This window comes from Pungitius pungitius, chromosome 2 (genome assembly GCF_949316345.1).
Source record: "Pungitius pungitius chromosome 2, fPunPun2.1, whole genome shotgun sequence".
In the NCBI taxonomy this organism is placed as follows: Eukaryota; Metazoa; Chordata; class Actinopteri; order Perciformes; family Gasterosteidae; genus Pungitius; species Pungitius pungitius.
In genome coordinates this window covers 12,035,217-12,052,240 of record NC_084901.1, presented here as the reverse complement: position 1 = coordinate 12,052,240, position 17,024 = coordinate 12,035,217, and the positions used below count along the sequence as shown (strand labels likewise).

Below are 17,024 nucleotides of genomic sequence, written 5' to 3'. Positions count from 1 at the left end.
ACGTTTTCATAGAATGTGGTTTTACCTGCACCCTGGTCCTGCCTCCTGGCATGGCCCGGCTGACACCCGCTGACACCTGCTGCTTAGTCACATTACTATTACTATTCCTCCACAAGTCATTCGCAATATTTGAAACATTTCTGTCGGGTTGTTCATTTAGTACACATGATATATGTCATATTCTGTCCATCCCAATAGAGGGAAGTTTCTTCCTTTTTTTCCTTTTTTCTGTGCAGAAATGAAAACTGTACAGTCTGTAGAGATCTCTCAGGTAAGACACTGTCAGGCGTGGGTGCTGGAGCAGGTTGCAGGCTGAAGGCGGCAGGACTCAAACGCAGGAGTTACCAGATATCCAAAAGGTGGTCTTTGTTCACCAATCTCAAAAACAAAGGACGTGCACCATCGACAACTGACATAAGACAATGACGCGACAAGGGACACCAGGCACACGGGGCTTAAATACACAAGGGAGGTGCAGGTGATTGGACGCAGGTGGAAGCAATCAGGCACTCACATGACAGGACAGGAAGTGAAGCTTACCCAGTGACACGAGACACAAGAAAACTACAAAATAAGACAGGAAGAGGACCCAAACCGTGACAGACACATTTGAAAATTGAAGACATATTTTGTCCACTAGTACTATGACGCAGTGTTTCATGAATATTAAACTAATTAAAGTCAGAAAACACAGCTACAATTTAGTCGGAGGGGGCAACCAAACTGTTGGTTATACAAGCAGTAAATGAAATGATTAAGTTTTTATCTTGTGTTGAGCATTGCATTGAACACATGAACTCCCCACATTACATGCTCAGTTGTTTCTGTAATTGACAAATAAGCAGAACTTATGTTGGAGACAGTAAGAATGGTTTGTCCGTGCAAACTAAAAACAGTTGGGACTGATATTTTGTCAACTGAACAAAAATCCATTGGCAAAGACCAAAATTTCTCATTTATTTGCTCTGTCTGCTTCAAGCAATTTAATTTTTGTATTAATCATTTTTTTTGTTAATACCCAATTACACAATTAATAATTGAATAACTGAATCGGAAAATAATTTAGTTTATTTTTTTTGGAACCGGTTTGGCTTGAATATGGTGTACTTTTCATTAGAGTCATTGTAGCTCGGTCTCTGTAGGAGTGCAAAAATGTGAAAGTTGTGTTTATGCCACTTTTAAAGGCAATTATTCAGTCAGCAAGGAAAAGGCAGAGAGAAGGTTGATATCCTTTCCTTCCAGCTCCATTTGGAGCGTTGTTTGGATTGGGGAGGTCAGCAGGTTTACAGCTACTGAGACTCCTCACTGGGAGCCCCAGCAGGTCCAGATAAAACACAGAAACACGTCTTCACGGCCCAGCGAGAGCCCCTAGGACACAGTCTGTCTCTCGCACAGTCTATCCTATGTCTCTTTTATTATCCTCCTGTCTGTCTGTCTCTGTCACGTTCCCTGCTTCCCTTCATCCACCTCTCCACACATCTCCCTCTCTCAGGAACTCTGACTCCAGAGGAGATCCAAGCATATCACAGCCGTGTTATTACAACCTGACTCTTGCAGTGTTACACTCCAAAGCCCCAAAAGTCTAGCTGGCCAAATATCATTTAGAGAGAAAAATAAAAGGGGAGGCATGAGGTGAAAGACAGACAGATAGAGATGGAAATATTGAAGAAAGAAGAGGAAAATGTAAGACAAAAGGGTGGACAGAGAGCAAGATGGAGACAAGATCACTTAGAGGCTGGTGAGGCCTCTGAGGCTGGTGAGGTGATGCTGAGGGACAGTCTCACAGTCTGATCTCCTCACCAAGGAGAGACAGAAAGAGACATGTCACACTTTCAATAAACTGTGAAGAAAGCGTGGTGTTAACTTTTGAACAAGTCGCTGCGTTGGAAATCTGAATTATTAATTTAGGAAAATACAAAATATACACAAATGAATATGAATATACTTTCTGGGTGGAAACTGCAGTATTTTAGTGCCATGACAACACATTTCATTTACACAACTGCTGTGATAATACAATACATTTTGCATACTGTGTGCATGGGAACATTGTACCACGTATCAAGTCAACTTACTCGACAATTTAACATATCATGCTAAAATTGCAGCAAAACCGATAACATAAGAGGATTTCCAAATTTCATCTAAATACCAAATTATGGGATTGACCTGTGGTCTTTTTTCTAACCTCAAACACATACTGAAAGACAAAGAAGAAAAAATAATGGTGCATCTCCCACACAAGGGGACACAGTTCTGACCATCCTGCCAGAGGGAGCGATGCAAAACCATACACGATGTGCTGCAATGGGGGGAGCAGACGTGTAATAAACAATAAACTGACTTCATGCAGTTGCATTTTTTAAAGAGAAAGAACAAACGCTGCACGGCTGAATTTCTAAATGAGTACAAAGTTGGAACAAAACACAGCTCTGTTCATTTGTGAGAACTGGAGGTGAGGTTATAAGTACGGAGTGTGAATTAATTGAATGTTAATTAGAGTCCTGAAGGCTAGGTGGCACCGTGTACACCCATTTACACCCATTCAGTGCATGACTGAGTGTGAATGGGTAACCGAGGACATAGTCATAGTAGTGTAAAAGCACCTTGAGTGGCCAGAAGACTAGAGTAGATATACGAGAACAGTACATTTAACTTCATCCTTGGGAGTTGGAAAAAAAAAAACTGTGACAGAAAGGATTAAAGAATTACACCGGACAGAGCATCTGTGTGTGCGTACAGATTGTGTGATATGTGTGATATATACTGTATGTGCCCACCAGTTAATGACGCACACACAAAGAACCACTGCAGTCTCTTTTAAAAGAAGCTTTTAAATAAGCCTCAAACACCTCAAACCGGAACTATTTATACTGTTGTTGCTCTGGAAAGAAAACATCAGTGCTTTGTAATGTGCATCGCATCTTGTATGATTAACATGTGATGTCAGAGGCTAAGCGCATTTCATCCACCTGTTGCTGTAACTCACGATTTCAGTCTCTGTTCTTCTAAATTTCTCTTTCCTTTCCTTTCCTTTACTTTCTGAAAGATTGATTTCAATTTGACATGATGTAAAACTTTGTTTTTTAAGCAACACGTTTGGACCTGGTTAGCCAAACGACACCAAGCAGGTTAAAAAATGGGGTTTTGAATTGAAGGAATTAACTAAATGATGATGTGTGACAAAATGGTCTTTACGAGTTTTTTTTTTTAGTATTAAGTAAATGAAAGGCCCACCAGACCAAACCCTCCCTCAGCCGTCAGTCTCCCCCCTCCCTTCATTTCTCAAGCCTTGCCCTTGTGAGTCCTGTTTCATTTAAATCAGTCTGACGCTGGTTGTGTGTGTCTCTCTCGCTCTGCCTGGTCTGCCTAAACCACTGCACTATAGGTGCTAAGCCATGCATTTCAATGAGAGCTTTTCATTGACCTCCTTTAAATCAGGACGCCGTCTTCCTTATGACCCTCTCCAATCTATTCTTCAAACACACTCTCTCAAACACACACACACACACACACACACACACACACATCCCTCTCCTTCCTCCTTTCATTTTCTCTTTCTGTATGTCACTCTAACTTTGCACACATCGCAGTGCCAGGACCGGCGATTTTAGCTACTATATATGACTTAAAGACATGGTTGTTATAACACCAAGCTGGAGTACTCTTGCATTGTGTGATTTGGAAGGTTGTTGAATGAAAAGCACTGAAGAGCGGAATGAGAGCTTATGTCCTGTTCTTTCGGAGCAAAGACGACCAAAGCTTGGCAGTGACCTGTCTACGGAGGTTACATTTGCATTAGGCCGTTGGGTACGGTGTACGGTGTTTTTCATTTGAAGCCAATGAGCTACAACCTGCAAAACCCCAGGTATGGTTCTTTAAGTGCTTCAGCAGTGTAGTCATGTGCAATTACGTCAAAGTAGCAGCGTTTTCATGGAGGCATGAGAGCAGGCAATCCAGAGTGTGTTATGTTAACACAGTCCAGCTGCTAATGTTAAAGAGAGGAAAAGATTTGGAGGGGGAACTGTTTGATCCACACATCCCTTGTTAACTTAAATAGTTAAACTGCAAAGCATGTGTGTATCAGACATGTTCCGGGTGAAGGCAGATGTTAGTATCTTTTAAAGGGCTGGGAAACAAGGAGACAGGAGGACGTTTACTTTGTGCTTATTTTGTTTGTGTGTGGGTGTTTGTCTGCTCCCTGTGATGTCCACCAGCTCAGCTGCCATGCTGTCGCCTCAAACATTTCCACTGACCTGGAGATTGCTAGGTTGTTAGCGCTTCAATGTTAGAATCACTCACTGGAATAATATTTAAAACACCGTATTTATAAAATGGAGGATGAGCGTGTGTTTTGGAAAGGAAAGCATTATTCACCCCTCAACACCCCCCCCCCCCCACCCTCCCCCTCCCACCTTCCCACACCAGGACCCCTGGAGAGGATAGGGTGGGGAGGGGTTAATACAAAACACAAACAGAGATCACTTCAAATCAAGGGTTCACACTCGGGAACAGGACTAGCACTGGCTCCACTGAGGGTCACTGCATGCATGTTACCCCAAAGGTCTTTAAGAAGATGAACTGCACTGATCCCATGTTGGTGAACTCAACACCTTGGAATCATCACAGCTCCACATTGTATTTTGCGCAGAATAGTGCAGTAAGGATGCCATGAGTCATAAAGACAACAGTATTTGACGTAAGCCATGTAGAATGCCTTTCTTTGTACGAAATACCCCCGTTGTAGGCTTTAGTTTGGGTTCCTTTATCTGACGGCAGCCGCGTCACAAACAATGTGTTTCAGGACTGTCCGAAATAACAAAAACATGATGACACTTTTTACAGCTACTGGCAATTGTGCAAAGAAAACATGCTTTGTAATTCTGCTGGTCCTACAGTCTCATTAAGGATTCATAAATGATGACCTCCAAGCGTTTACAGTATTTGACAGACATAGAGCGCTATATGGGCTCAGGGTGTGTGACAGGTGAAGTGTTCCTGGCTTTTGATGCTGTTTGTAATTGATGATGATAACAGCCAGGTAGACAGAGCTCCCTGTACTTAGGAGTTCCCACATGCCCCTGGGCCGTCATTTAAAAAGCTCCATGTACCGCCAATTTCCGCCTTTGGTTTGTTTAAAGTGAGAATACCTCTGTGGGCGAGTTTTGTGCACGTATACATGTGCAGCAGTGTCTATCTGTGTGTGTGTGTGTGTGTGTGTGTGGCAGCAGCGTCAGTCTGCTTCCTCTCCTCCCACAACTCCAAATAAACGCGTGTGGCTCCCATTGGTTCGCTCCAGTCTGTTTGTCCCTCTGTGTTTATTTTTCTCTTTCTCTCCATTCAACGTTCAAAACTGCCCCCATCCCGGGCTCCCACAATCCATTGCTCACTTTGCCTTCCATAGCCAACTATTTTCAGATATCATGTGTGAGCTCAAATGTGATCAGCTCAATAAATGGCAACACTTCATGTCCTGCCATTTTGCACTGATACCTATATATTGAAATTTATTATGAAATTCTGTTTTATATAGGACATTACAAGAGAAAAAACGGAAAAGTCTAGTGTAATAATAAACACTATCTTCATACATAATAGTATGCTATTCAGTAATCCAGTTATTCAATTAAGTTAGGGAGAATTTCCTAATGTTTTCTTCCATAATTATTGAAAAAGGAACAGTTGCATCAACATCTGTATGCATCCAAAAAATGACATTGCATTGAATAATACTTCTAATATGTATATATATATATATATATATATATATACATATATATACACACACATATTAGAAAAATTATATTTATATATATATAAAATAAAATATATATATATAAAAAATGACAAAAGAGCATTTATTATACATATATATATATATATATATATATATATATATATAATAAATAAATGCTCTTTTGTCATTTCAAGTAAGATAGGGATCCTTTTCCACTCGGCGGCTGTATTTTGGCCTCTGCTCCGAAAAGGGCACATCCGTGATAAAAAGTGTAATAACTCTTGAACTACTCTGTCTATTTGGACCTTTCTTCTGTGGGGATAAAGGGAACCCTTGTGAGTGCTATGATGTGTAAAAATATAGTTTATAGGTTACTGGTGAAGAAATATATCAATATCACACATGAGTTAAAAGTTAAGTTAAAAATGTAGCAAACAGCCCTATAAATCCTATAAAACATTCACTAGATTCAGGGGGATCTGCTTATGCCGTTTGATGTGTTTCTTCTTTCCATGATAGCACTTAGCGTCGAAGGACTACACACAAGGACGCACAATTTATGGACTAATTTGCATAGTATATTTATTTGACAATTACTACACTGGCCACAGTTGTGTTTGGAGACTTTAAATTGCATACTGTAGCCAGGACTCTAATGCTTTGAACCAGGTGAAGCATTCATATATTTTTTGATGATGAGTACAATCATCAATTATTTAGAATTACATAACAGAAAGCGTTTGAATATGTGTATCTTAAAAATAAACTAAATAGTCTGCTTTGAATTCCATTCACCAAGGTGTGAAGTGATGATGCCCAACAGAGCCAGGATATTGAGCCCCGCGTGATGGAGCGCCATCCACCGTGCGCCATTTCCTCCTGCTGATTGTAATCCCTCAGATACTACGAACCCTTCCAGGAGCAGCCAACTCGGCACTCAGACGCAGTTTCTGCACCAGGAGACATGCTCATATCAAGACGTTTCTAATTGTGGACCAAAAATCAATGAAGGCATTTGAGAAATATTGTCACTTAAAAAACAGACAAAGAGAAAAGTCCCCTGTGATACTTTAAAAATAGTTCATGTTTCTTTCTCACAGTCGGCACCCTATCGCCCAGTCAACCTGCTTCACAGGCGAACCAAACATTCTCTTGGAAGCGCCAAGCACAGCGTCCGCATGAGATGCTGTTTAAAATTCCTCGCTTGTTGCCAACTCTAACTTGCCAGGAAATTGGTGTTGAGCTCAGAGAAGAATTTACAAGCGTATTGTTTTCGCCCTGTTTTGGCGCAGGACAAGTTTGTCCAAGAGGCAAAATTAATAAATCAGACAGACCCAGCGGAATCATTTGATATATAATACAGCAACCAATCAACTTCTGTACTGTTTCTGCAAACCACACGCAGGAGTTTCTGAACATGAGCAAATGCTGTGTTTATTTAATAATATCAATGACGCAAACCTCAGCATGTAAAGGAGAAAGTGAATAAGAGGAGACGAGATGAAATAACTGGCCACGGCGTGGAAGATGGAAAGAACCATGGGCAAGGAGATTCCTGTGGGACGGCGGGACGCGGCTGCTATTCCTGTGCAGGAGACAAGTGTCCGATTGAGAATGTGTGGACAGGGTGGCTGCTGTGTAGTGCTGGTCAATGGCTCGGAGCAAGGCAACGGGCTGCTTGTTTACCGTGATCATCCCTCTGACAGGAGGAGGAATTGCACATGTTGACACAGAATTTACTTTGAGCTAATAGATAACTTGTTTATTAGCTCAAAGACATTTCTGTACATTTGATTGGATTTGCTTCAATGTACTGTAAAAGTAAAAGGAATGTCTTTTTAATGTTAAACAGGGAGATAATAATTGGATTTTGGTCAAATTCATCCTATTTTTAATCCGTGGTCTCATTCTCTGGTGGAACAAATTATCTCTCTATGACGACCCCCTGAATTCTATCCTGAAACTGGAAGTTTGAGCAATATTCACATGCTTGTTCATGGGGGTTTCCAGTGAGCAAACACACTTCTATTTCTGCATCTCTTTCACCTCTTTCTTTGAAAGTCTCCACAGAGAATCGCTGACGCCGGCTCCTAACCCGCCCCAACGCGGACCCCTCTGACGCGGTGAGGAGGGGAAAGAGGGGCAGCAAAAGGGAGAGATCACTCTGCTGCAGCCTATTCCTGCAAAGATGACAGATGACTGTCCTCTCGTACCATCTGAACTTCACCGCCACACTGTCCCCACTCACAGCCACATACGTGTGAGCGTCGTACTGAGAGAATGTCTGTGTGTGTGTGTGTGTGTGTGTGTGTGTGTGTGTGTGTGTGTGAGTGTGAGTGTGAGTGTGAGTGGGGAGGGACAAAGGAGGCCTCCTCACCTCGGGATCACCACTTCCTCAAAGTCAGCCCATAAATTAAATGTGACAGGCGTAACGGGTCGTTGATACCAGAGTTGTGGGATCAAGCGATTTATAGAAAGCCAATGCCACTGTGGGCGCGGAAGGTCGAGCCAGAGGCGTGATGTCAGTGCCCTTAAATCCTTCGTCTCCTTGTGATCCAGAGAGCCTGTCGCAGGGTCACGCAAGGGAGATTGCTTTTTAGGAGGCACCGAATCGACAGCCAAGAACATGGCGTAAATATGAGAGATAAATATCAAGACTGAGGCAGTTTCATGTTCAAAAAGCCCCCACACGTAAGTGATTAAACCATTTTATAGTCCCAGGGGTGCTTTATCGCTTAAATGGATGACATTTATTTAATGGAAGACATGAATTTAGTGTGTGTGTACGAACCTGTACTACATTTACAATTACTGCATGGGGAGGAAAGTCTAACAGAGAAAAACCCTTGGATATTCTCTGAGATTTAAGTTGTAAAAATAAGAAAACACTTTAAAAATATATATACATTATATGTATGAGAATAAATAAACTAGCTTCTTGGGGGAGATTGTAAAATCATAACTCTGCCCAAAGAAAATTTCCATTTTCCTAACCCTGTTTTTTAATAAACAAACATGTAATATACTGTACTTTAGCACTACAACTGCGCTGTGATTAACTGTGAGTTCTGTGTTGGGATGAGGAGTACGGCCTTAATTGGGACATTTTTATTTTTAGGGAGATTCTTCTTTTCTCGTAGATTTTGTACATAATTATCTGAAATGTAAATTCAAAACTGTTCTCAGAGACAATTTCACAGAATGTCACTCCCTTTCCCTGAACCACAGGTTGGGAAAGATACATACACGGATGTTCAGCAGGGGAAATGTTTGCCATCTTAGTTTAGCATATTAGCTGATTCATTGTTAGTCATTCCGTCCCCTCTCCCCAACCCGATCCCATCATTTCAAAATAAAACCCCCTTGAAGGGAATTCAAACTTGAATGCTTGTGAGGTGGCCTAGCATTTAATAAGCTCTTTGTGTGTTTGCCGTCTCCTCACTCCCTCTCCCAATCTGTCCCTACCCAATTCATGAATTTCAATATAAAAGTTGGATGGAAGGAATTCTGTAACTGTAAAACTTGAAAATCTTTTAGTTTGAATACCGAGCATTCAAATAATGTGTTTTTTTGTGTATTACTATTACAAAAACTACTACCACTAATATTTATACTGCTTAATACTAAAACTAAAACTACTTTTGTTACTACAAACAGTTCTATTACTACTGCTAGAAGTAATACTACAACAGAGATAACTACAACCACTAACACTGCTACTACTACTAGTATTTCTACTGCTATTTTTACTAAAACTACTGGTACTTCTACTACCGCTAGCACTACCAGTACCAAAACTGATGCTACATTTAATACTACTACTGATATTACGATCACTATTTCAAATATCTACGAATACCACTACTGCTATTACTGCCCCCGCCAATACTACTATTACTAGTACTTCTACAACTACTCTACAACTACAATAAAGTTATTACTGCAAATACAAATACTGCTGCTAATTTCACTAATACTTCCACTTATCAACTACTACCATCACTACCATCATTACTGCTACTACCACCACTACCACTACTCCACTACTTCTTTTGTAAACGCAATGATTTCTTTGCAGGTGTTTGGCTCATGAATGAATAATGTCAACTTTGCCCGTATAGCAGTGCTACATATGCATTGAGGGGCTCTCCAAAGTTATTAGAATTCATCCTAAGTTGGACCGTACTTAATTTCATGGTCAACTTCACGGTGGAGCCACAGCCATTAGGATCCCCCCATCCATGGATCTCTAGTAGTATCGTTATCCATGCAACAGTTGAGTGAGATATTTCCGTCTGGAAGAGCTGACTCTGCCACCCTTCAAGCCCTGCCATTAGCATGGGTAAAAGCTCTTTAAAATAATATATTCTCGTTGTATACCCACTATATTTTACAGGTCCGATCCTTTAAAAGATCCTGTCAGAAACAATGGGCCTTCCTTCAATACTACACCAATGAGGGCAAAGCAGCACTGCTCTTTTGATTTCATTCCAGGAACCTGGAATGATAAACAAATGTTATATCGCATTCTCAAGCCATTCTTGTAACCTCATCCAGTTAACCCAAACTATTTTAGAGAATATAAACCCTTTGTTTAGTGTAAGATTGAGAAAGGACCATCAAGTAGCTCGAAACCTCGAAAACAAAGCGCATGGTGTTATCTTCTCTAAAGTGCGTCCAGAAAGCGTCTCTGGTCCAGTCCTACCGTCCGAGCGGTGGATGCAGGTGTGCTGGTTGTCGCTAAGGAAGAAGCCGTCTGTGCACTGACACTCGTAGCTCCCCATGGTGTTGACGCACACTTGCTGGCACCCGCCGTTGTTGTCCGCGCACTCGTCGACATCTGTGAGGATTGGAGAACAACAGAGAGAGAGAGAGAGAGAGAGAGAGAGAGAGAGAGAGAGAGGAAGTCAACCCCGGCACCACGGTAGAGAAGAATCCAATAAGGCTTCAAAAACAAAACGTGGGGCCACAAAAGTCCATGAGCCAGAAAATGTCTGAGGAGAGAGATGACGTCAGAGTTGGGAATGTGAGGCTCACGCTTGCTTACTTGCAGACACAAACAGGGCAGACAAGGAGCGCTAACAGGTGGCTGTGCAAACTAGTAGCACCAGACTGATGTGACGAGGTGAGAGTTTGTGTGTGTGTGTGTGTGTGTGTGTGCGTGCGTGGGTGTGTTAGTGGGTGAGATCCCAGTGCCTGACCTAGATGACTTTCCACTGTGTTTAGTCTGATGTTCTGCCAGTGCAGGCAGGTTACACAAACACAGACATACTGGAAGAGATGATAGAAAGAGAAAATAGAACAACTTGGCCTTCCTTGCGCTGGATACCTGCACCTAAACTATACTTTTATCTAATGAATACCATCAAGCCAGGACCAAAGCGTCATATGTCATTAGAGGAACAAAGTACAGGGCGTTGTTTTAAAGTACAGCTTGAAGAGTGTGAAACAATTTCTGATTGGCCTATTTAAGCCATTCCATTGTTGTTTATACTCTTATTTATCCAATGGGATTTTTAACCAACGTTCCTGGGGATGCATCAACTATCAAGTCAGTAACGTCTAAGATGGGAGCTTGACCGCGTCGGGGTCCGATCGGCGAGGGGGCTCAACATATGGTCTTGCACATAGACTATATTAGTGGACCTAATCACAGTGGTGTCACCTAATGGTTTGTGTGCTGCCGTTTGAAGCTTTTCTTGGTTCTTCACTTCTCTCATCAAAGAACTAATGCTTCTAAATTGGACAACGGCCAGTAGCCCCGTGCTAAAAATTACCCGGCTTCATGGTCTTTTTGACTCTTAATAGCCAATCATTAACTAAATGAAATTTGTGCTGTATTGAAGGTGACTTGAAACAGATTGAAACCATGATTTGCAATGTTTATCAGGGAATAAATGAAGACAGACGGAGTCACTCTCCAATAGACTTGTATACAAAAGGACTTCTTTGCAACAAAGTGGAGTCTTCCCCTGATGGCACTTTGGCATTGGCTTAACTTTTAAGATCCGCAGGTTCCTGCCTGGTCTCACATCATCTTCCCCTCACACAGCCAAAGAGAGGAGGAAACATAGTTGAGTACGTTGGCACAATCCTGGAATCGTTTGTCTACTAAACTTGACAAAAGCAGTTTAAAAACGAGAGCTTAACAAGATGAAACCTTGCCCATGTCTGCGTTTGCTCGATAGTAAACTACAAAAAATACTGTTGTTGCAGCAATCATCCCTCCTCTCTCTCCTCTGTCCCTGGATTTCCTATAACTCATCTGTGTCATCTGTTCTTCTCCTAACAGTTTACTGAAAGCGTCATTCGCATGGATTTTGGTGAAAGGGGATCAGCTCTAATGAGACCTTGGGAAGTGAGGCTCCTCCAGTGTTAGAGCCCTAGACTGAGTTCCTTGAAGAGGAGGGTGGGGGGGGGGTTACAAAACAGGGGATGGAAAGAGAAAGGTTGCACGTGTGCAGGGATTAACACATACTGTTGTAATTACTGCTGTTATAGCCAAAACTTGACAACTTCTGACTCTCCTGTACCCATTTATCCCCTTCCACCATCCTTCAATGCCCCCACCACAGAGATGCATCACATAAGCTGTCCATTTTTTTTCACAGAATGTAGCAAGAAAGGTGCATAACAAGACTAAAATCAAACTTAAGGTTGTCTTCAGTCCGTCCCACACTCATTCGGCCAAAAATGTCCAGATCCTGTGTAAATATACTGGTGTATTAGTGTCCTCGCTGAACTCTGGGCTTGTTTTCATTTCACTTCCAAACAGCGTTTTAAGCAAATCTCATGGTCTAACAATGCCATAAATAACACTAATGCATTTAATTGCCAGGCTTGATAAAAAGAGAGAGAGAGAGAGAGAGAAAAAAATGCAACCATCTCCAAGTCCAACTGATCTCTGCCAATATCTCTGCATAAACACAGGCCACGGGGCCATTGTGCAAGTTTCAACCAGAACCCCTCTGTTTCGTTTGATTGTGCTCGTGTAAACTTGCGTACAATGTTGTTTAGACACAACGAGGATGTGCTTGACACATCAGGGGAAGGAGACCAATAGGCTGACGGGAAGTGAGAGCAATAAGTGAGGGTGAGAAAACCAACGGCTGGGCAAACATGGACAGAAAAGAAGACATTTTTCTAAATGTCTTCGGAGCGATTTTTGGTGTGATGTCAAGGAAAACACGGAGGGAAAAAATGGGCAATATTCATTCCATATGGTACCAAAATTAGTGCAAATATGCTGTATTTTTTTTTTTTTTTTTAAACACAGGACAAGAGGTTAAAAATAGAAGACAGACTCCTGCCCTATGGGGCTTGGATGAGAAAGATTATTTATTTAGTTACACTGCAGCTAACACAGTGCTAGACATTTTATTTCAGGCAAGAGTGTAAGAAGTGTATTCCACGATGACTTTGAGCCATAGGCGACAGAAGGAGGGATCCAAAGTGCCCCCGCACAGACACTAAATATTTATAAATTTATAAAGATTAATTGTGTAATTACATGTCGCCGACTACAACTTACAGCGGCTTAGTATGAACAGGAGAACTAACTACAGCAAGAGAAGGTTCTCAAACACAGCTTTGTAAAACTGTGAAACTATTCCTTATTTTAAAACAAATCACAAGACCTTGATTAATGTGGATCGGGTAGCTTTCCAAACTTTGCCTGAGTTTATCCGCCCCATCTTTTCATTACATTTCGTTACATGCTGGACCTCTCTGCGTGACACGCCACGACCGCTGGCTCAGATCTCGCCGTGGACTAAAAAGGACGCATTAGAAGGAAAATAAACTATCCCGAGGCGTACCGGGGGTGCACAGAGGGCACCAAAAGATCGACACATTGGGCCCAGCTGTGTCCATGCCAAAACCAAATAAATAAAGTCAGAATCAAAAGGAAGAAAGGACATGAAACTGAGCCGCTCTTTAATCAGAGCACAATTACGCAATCTTAGATCAATTGGTGCCAAACTTGTTAACAGTGCATGTGGGACTTCCTGCCAGCTCATGCAAATTGATTAATTTCCTCATTTTTTTAAACTCAATTTTCTACTGTCATCAGAGTCTGTTTCAGGGCACCACAGGGTTCTGAGGTTTCTTAATATCTTCCTTTGGGTCTAGTGAAAGCCACAGATTCTTTGTTGCTTTTCACAAGTAAGCCCAGAGCGTGCAAGAAAAGTTCGAAATAAATTGAGTGTGAACTCTGACCAAGAAACAAACAAGTCGGATATAACATGTTGTTTTTTAAACTTTGCACTTTGGAGCTGAAGGAGAAGGATTTAAGAGGGTCAATCTGAATGGTTACACACTACACAACATTACTCAGCAAGGCCACTGCAACAAATGTCCTCTGTTGATGGACCTGACATTATGTTCCTGGCTATGATTAATGAGTCTGACAACAGAAGAGTTAGCAGCTTCCCACATTTCTACGGGCCATGGAGGACACATGACTTTCATTTTTTGAACTCATCACGACTGATTTGTAGTCACGGGCTGCCGTGTGCTGTTATGACAGCTCGTAGTCTGTGGGTGTACGCGGAGGCCGCTAATAAAATAGGACGAGGAAGCGCGGGTGATCGCTTGTCCCCATTCATTCGGTCATTCTCCTGCCGAATGAGACACTTGAGAGCCAGACACTCATTTCAAACACGGAGGTCCTTGTTGACGGGCGGCGTGACGGTTGGAGCTGCGCTTGAACTGCAGTTTGATAATAGGCCAACGTGTCAGTCTCTAAGAGGCTTGTGTATAGGGTTACCATGCATCATGGCACGCTGCGGTCAGTGATGACAGTACGCATAAAGCTGTTCATGAGTCAATACACAGGAACGTATTACACATCCGGCAGCGTTGTTCATGTCTTCTCAAAGTACGGTAAATATAGTTCCTACAAAACTCACTTCATTTACTTTATCACTTCATTACAACTTAATCGCCTGGATGTCCTCTTCCGGACGTTCTAATATTTATGCTTTTTCTGAGCTTTGAAACGTCTATTTTAAGTATTTTGTTTCAACATTAGCTACAAACCACAAAAAACGGAATGGAATAATAGTGAGCTGCATAATGGAGGCTCTGATTAAAAACAGTGAGTCATCTTAATCTGATCTGATGAGACCGGTGTTGTCAGAAGGAAGCATTCACCTGCTCCAAAAACAAGCGAGCCTGAGTAAAATGACTGCAGTGATATTGAATTCCACCTTAAAGAGTCTATTGATTCACAATGACAATTCAAAAAAATCACTATGAACCCACTCTCACTCACAACTTCCGTACTGCACTCAGTCATTAGCCCTGATTCTCTAGTCTACACTGTTTTAACATTTCACTATCGATTCACTGTCTATAAGTCCTAAAACTACTGCTCGTAGAAACCAAACCCTAACAGCTGCTTCCTGGGTGAACGTGCAGTCCAGTTTGACCCACCTCCACCACCCCCCCCCCCCTCCCCCCCCGCCATAAACGGATTATACTGCACTTTCTATGACATCAGTTGAACTGTGCATCTAATACTTACGCTTCACTCAGCCTCAACTTCACTGCCTTGGTGCGACGGTATCTTGCATTACTTTTGAAAGTGTTGGCAAAGTCAAAGCAAGAACGGATTTAGGGGAAAAGATGGTGCTGTCACAGTATTCAGACACAGACCAGACACTCTGTCTACATTGAATCAACCAGAAACTATCCATCAAGAATTCTCCTCTGGGCCTTGCATCGACGCAACATTCATCACCGAGATGCCGGCGGTCAAGCGGCACGGTGCCGCCGCGGGAGGAAGGGCAGGATGCTGGCGGGCAGGATGCTGGCGGGCAGTGGGGCGGGGGCGGGGCCTACAATGTCACTTTATCATCAAAAGAGGGCTTGATAGAAAAGGATTAGGGAAAATGTTAACTGCTTGTTCTTCCCTTGTTGTCTTTCCATTCAATTGTTGAGCCACTTTAAAGGACATTTTTTAAATAAATGAAAGATGAATGCTATTTTTTTGCATTTAACTTAACTGGTCTGGAGCAAAGAAACTGACCCTCAGCGTAGTTTGGTTTTTGCTAAGCAAGAAGGAAATGAAAAGATGAGGAAGTTTTAATTGTTCTCTTATGTCAACTAATATTGTTTAAAAAAGTCGAGTATGTTTTCTTAGATATTCCTATAAACAGCTAAACAGCTGATTACGTATGTCATGTCACGTATGTGTCAGTTAAGGCGTTTCCAAAATTCATTTGGTGCATTAATTTTTTTTTAAACTGAGTGTTTTGCCATTAAGGGATTTCTTTTTAGATTTTAGCGTGTCTAATGCAATACTTCAAAATTGACATGAATATGTGAATGGAAACATTGAATCCATAAGCACTATTATATTTATACTGTTCCAATAACAGTGTTCGGAAAGCCTGTAGCTCTGCTAACTGATGATGGTTCGAGTGAAAACATTCAGTGATCCATCACACAAATAGATTTAAAATGATTTAAAATCTGGGGAGAGAAGAGAGAAGAGGAAAGAACACGAGCTATAAAGGTAATTGGATGAAAGCAGAAAAATATGAAGGAGAAAGGAAAGAAGGAATTTGTCCCCTCCATTAGTCTGTTTTAACACTGTTATAAAAGATGGCAAATAGAGCGTAACCTTATCCCCTCTGAGAGAAGAATAGAAGAGGAAAGTTAAATGAGAAAAACAAAAATTGGGATCACACAACCGTGTGTCTGATTTCACGCTTTACCGCCTCGTTTGAACTCAGTAACCTGCTTTCAATCAGCCGCGGTTTCATTAGGGCCGCATCCAGCGAGTATCCAATAAAGCACATCTCTGGGTTGGAGTCAGACGTGGGCTGGCTTCCTCTCGACAGCCACTAAATGGCAGACTGGGATCGTTGTGGAATCCCGCTAAGCTCACACCCTGCTACTCCAGCTAACTGAAACACAAAGAGCGACCCGGCTGTATTTGTTTTCTTAACGAACCAGAGCTTACTTTTAAAAATATGTTCCATCATGTCTCTCAGTATGAAACAAATTTAGACACCAGCTTTATTGTATGAGATTCTGAAGCTACCAACCACGGCATCAGGAATATCTAGAACCACTGTTCCACTAATGGCCTTTAGGTTCTGACCTCATAACACTTGTCATGTCAACAGTTTTACACTAGACGAGTTTCTCCTTAGCACACTGGGCTAACATCGTTAAACAACTACACAAACATCCACAACTGCGCTGCACACGGTCTGAAGAGTACCACCGCTGTTTTCCTTCCGGACAGTGGTTGGCATGAGGAGTGACAATGGTTTGC

At 41.9% G+C, this 17,024-nt stretch overlaps 1 protein-coding gene across 2 annotated transcripts in view; it reads right to left on the bottom strand.

Annotated features, from left to right (window-relative positions):
• scube1 (signal peptide, CUB domain, EGF-like 1) overlaps nt 1-17,024 on the bottom strand; it is a 76,674-nt gene that overhangs the window by 44,657 nt on the left and 14,993 nt on the right. For both annotated transcript variants that reach the window (XM_037460779.2, XM_037460780.2), the window contains exon 4: nt 10,443-10,577. In XM_037460779.2, coding sequence (XP_037316676.1) covers nt 10,443-10,577 — 135 coding nt within the window. The remainder of the gene's footprint in view (nt 1-10,442; nt 10,578-17,024) is intronic.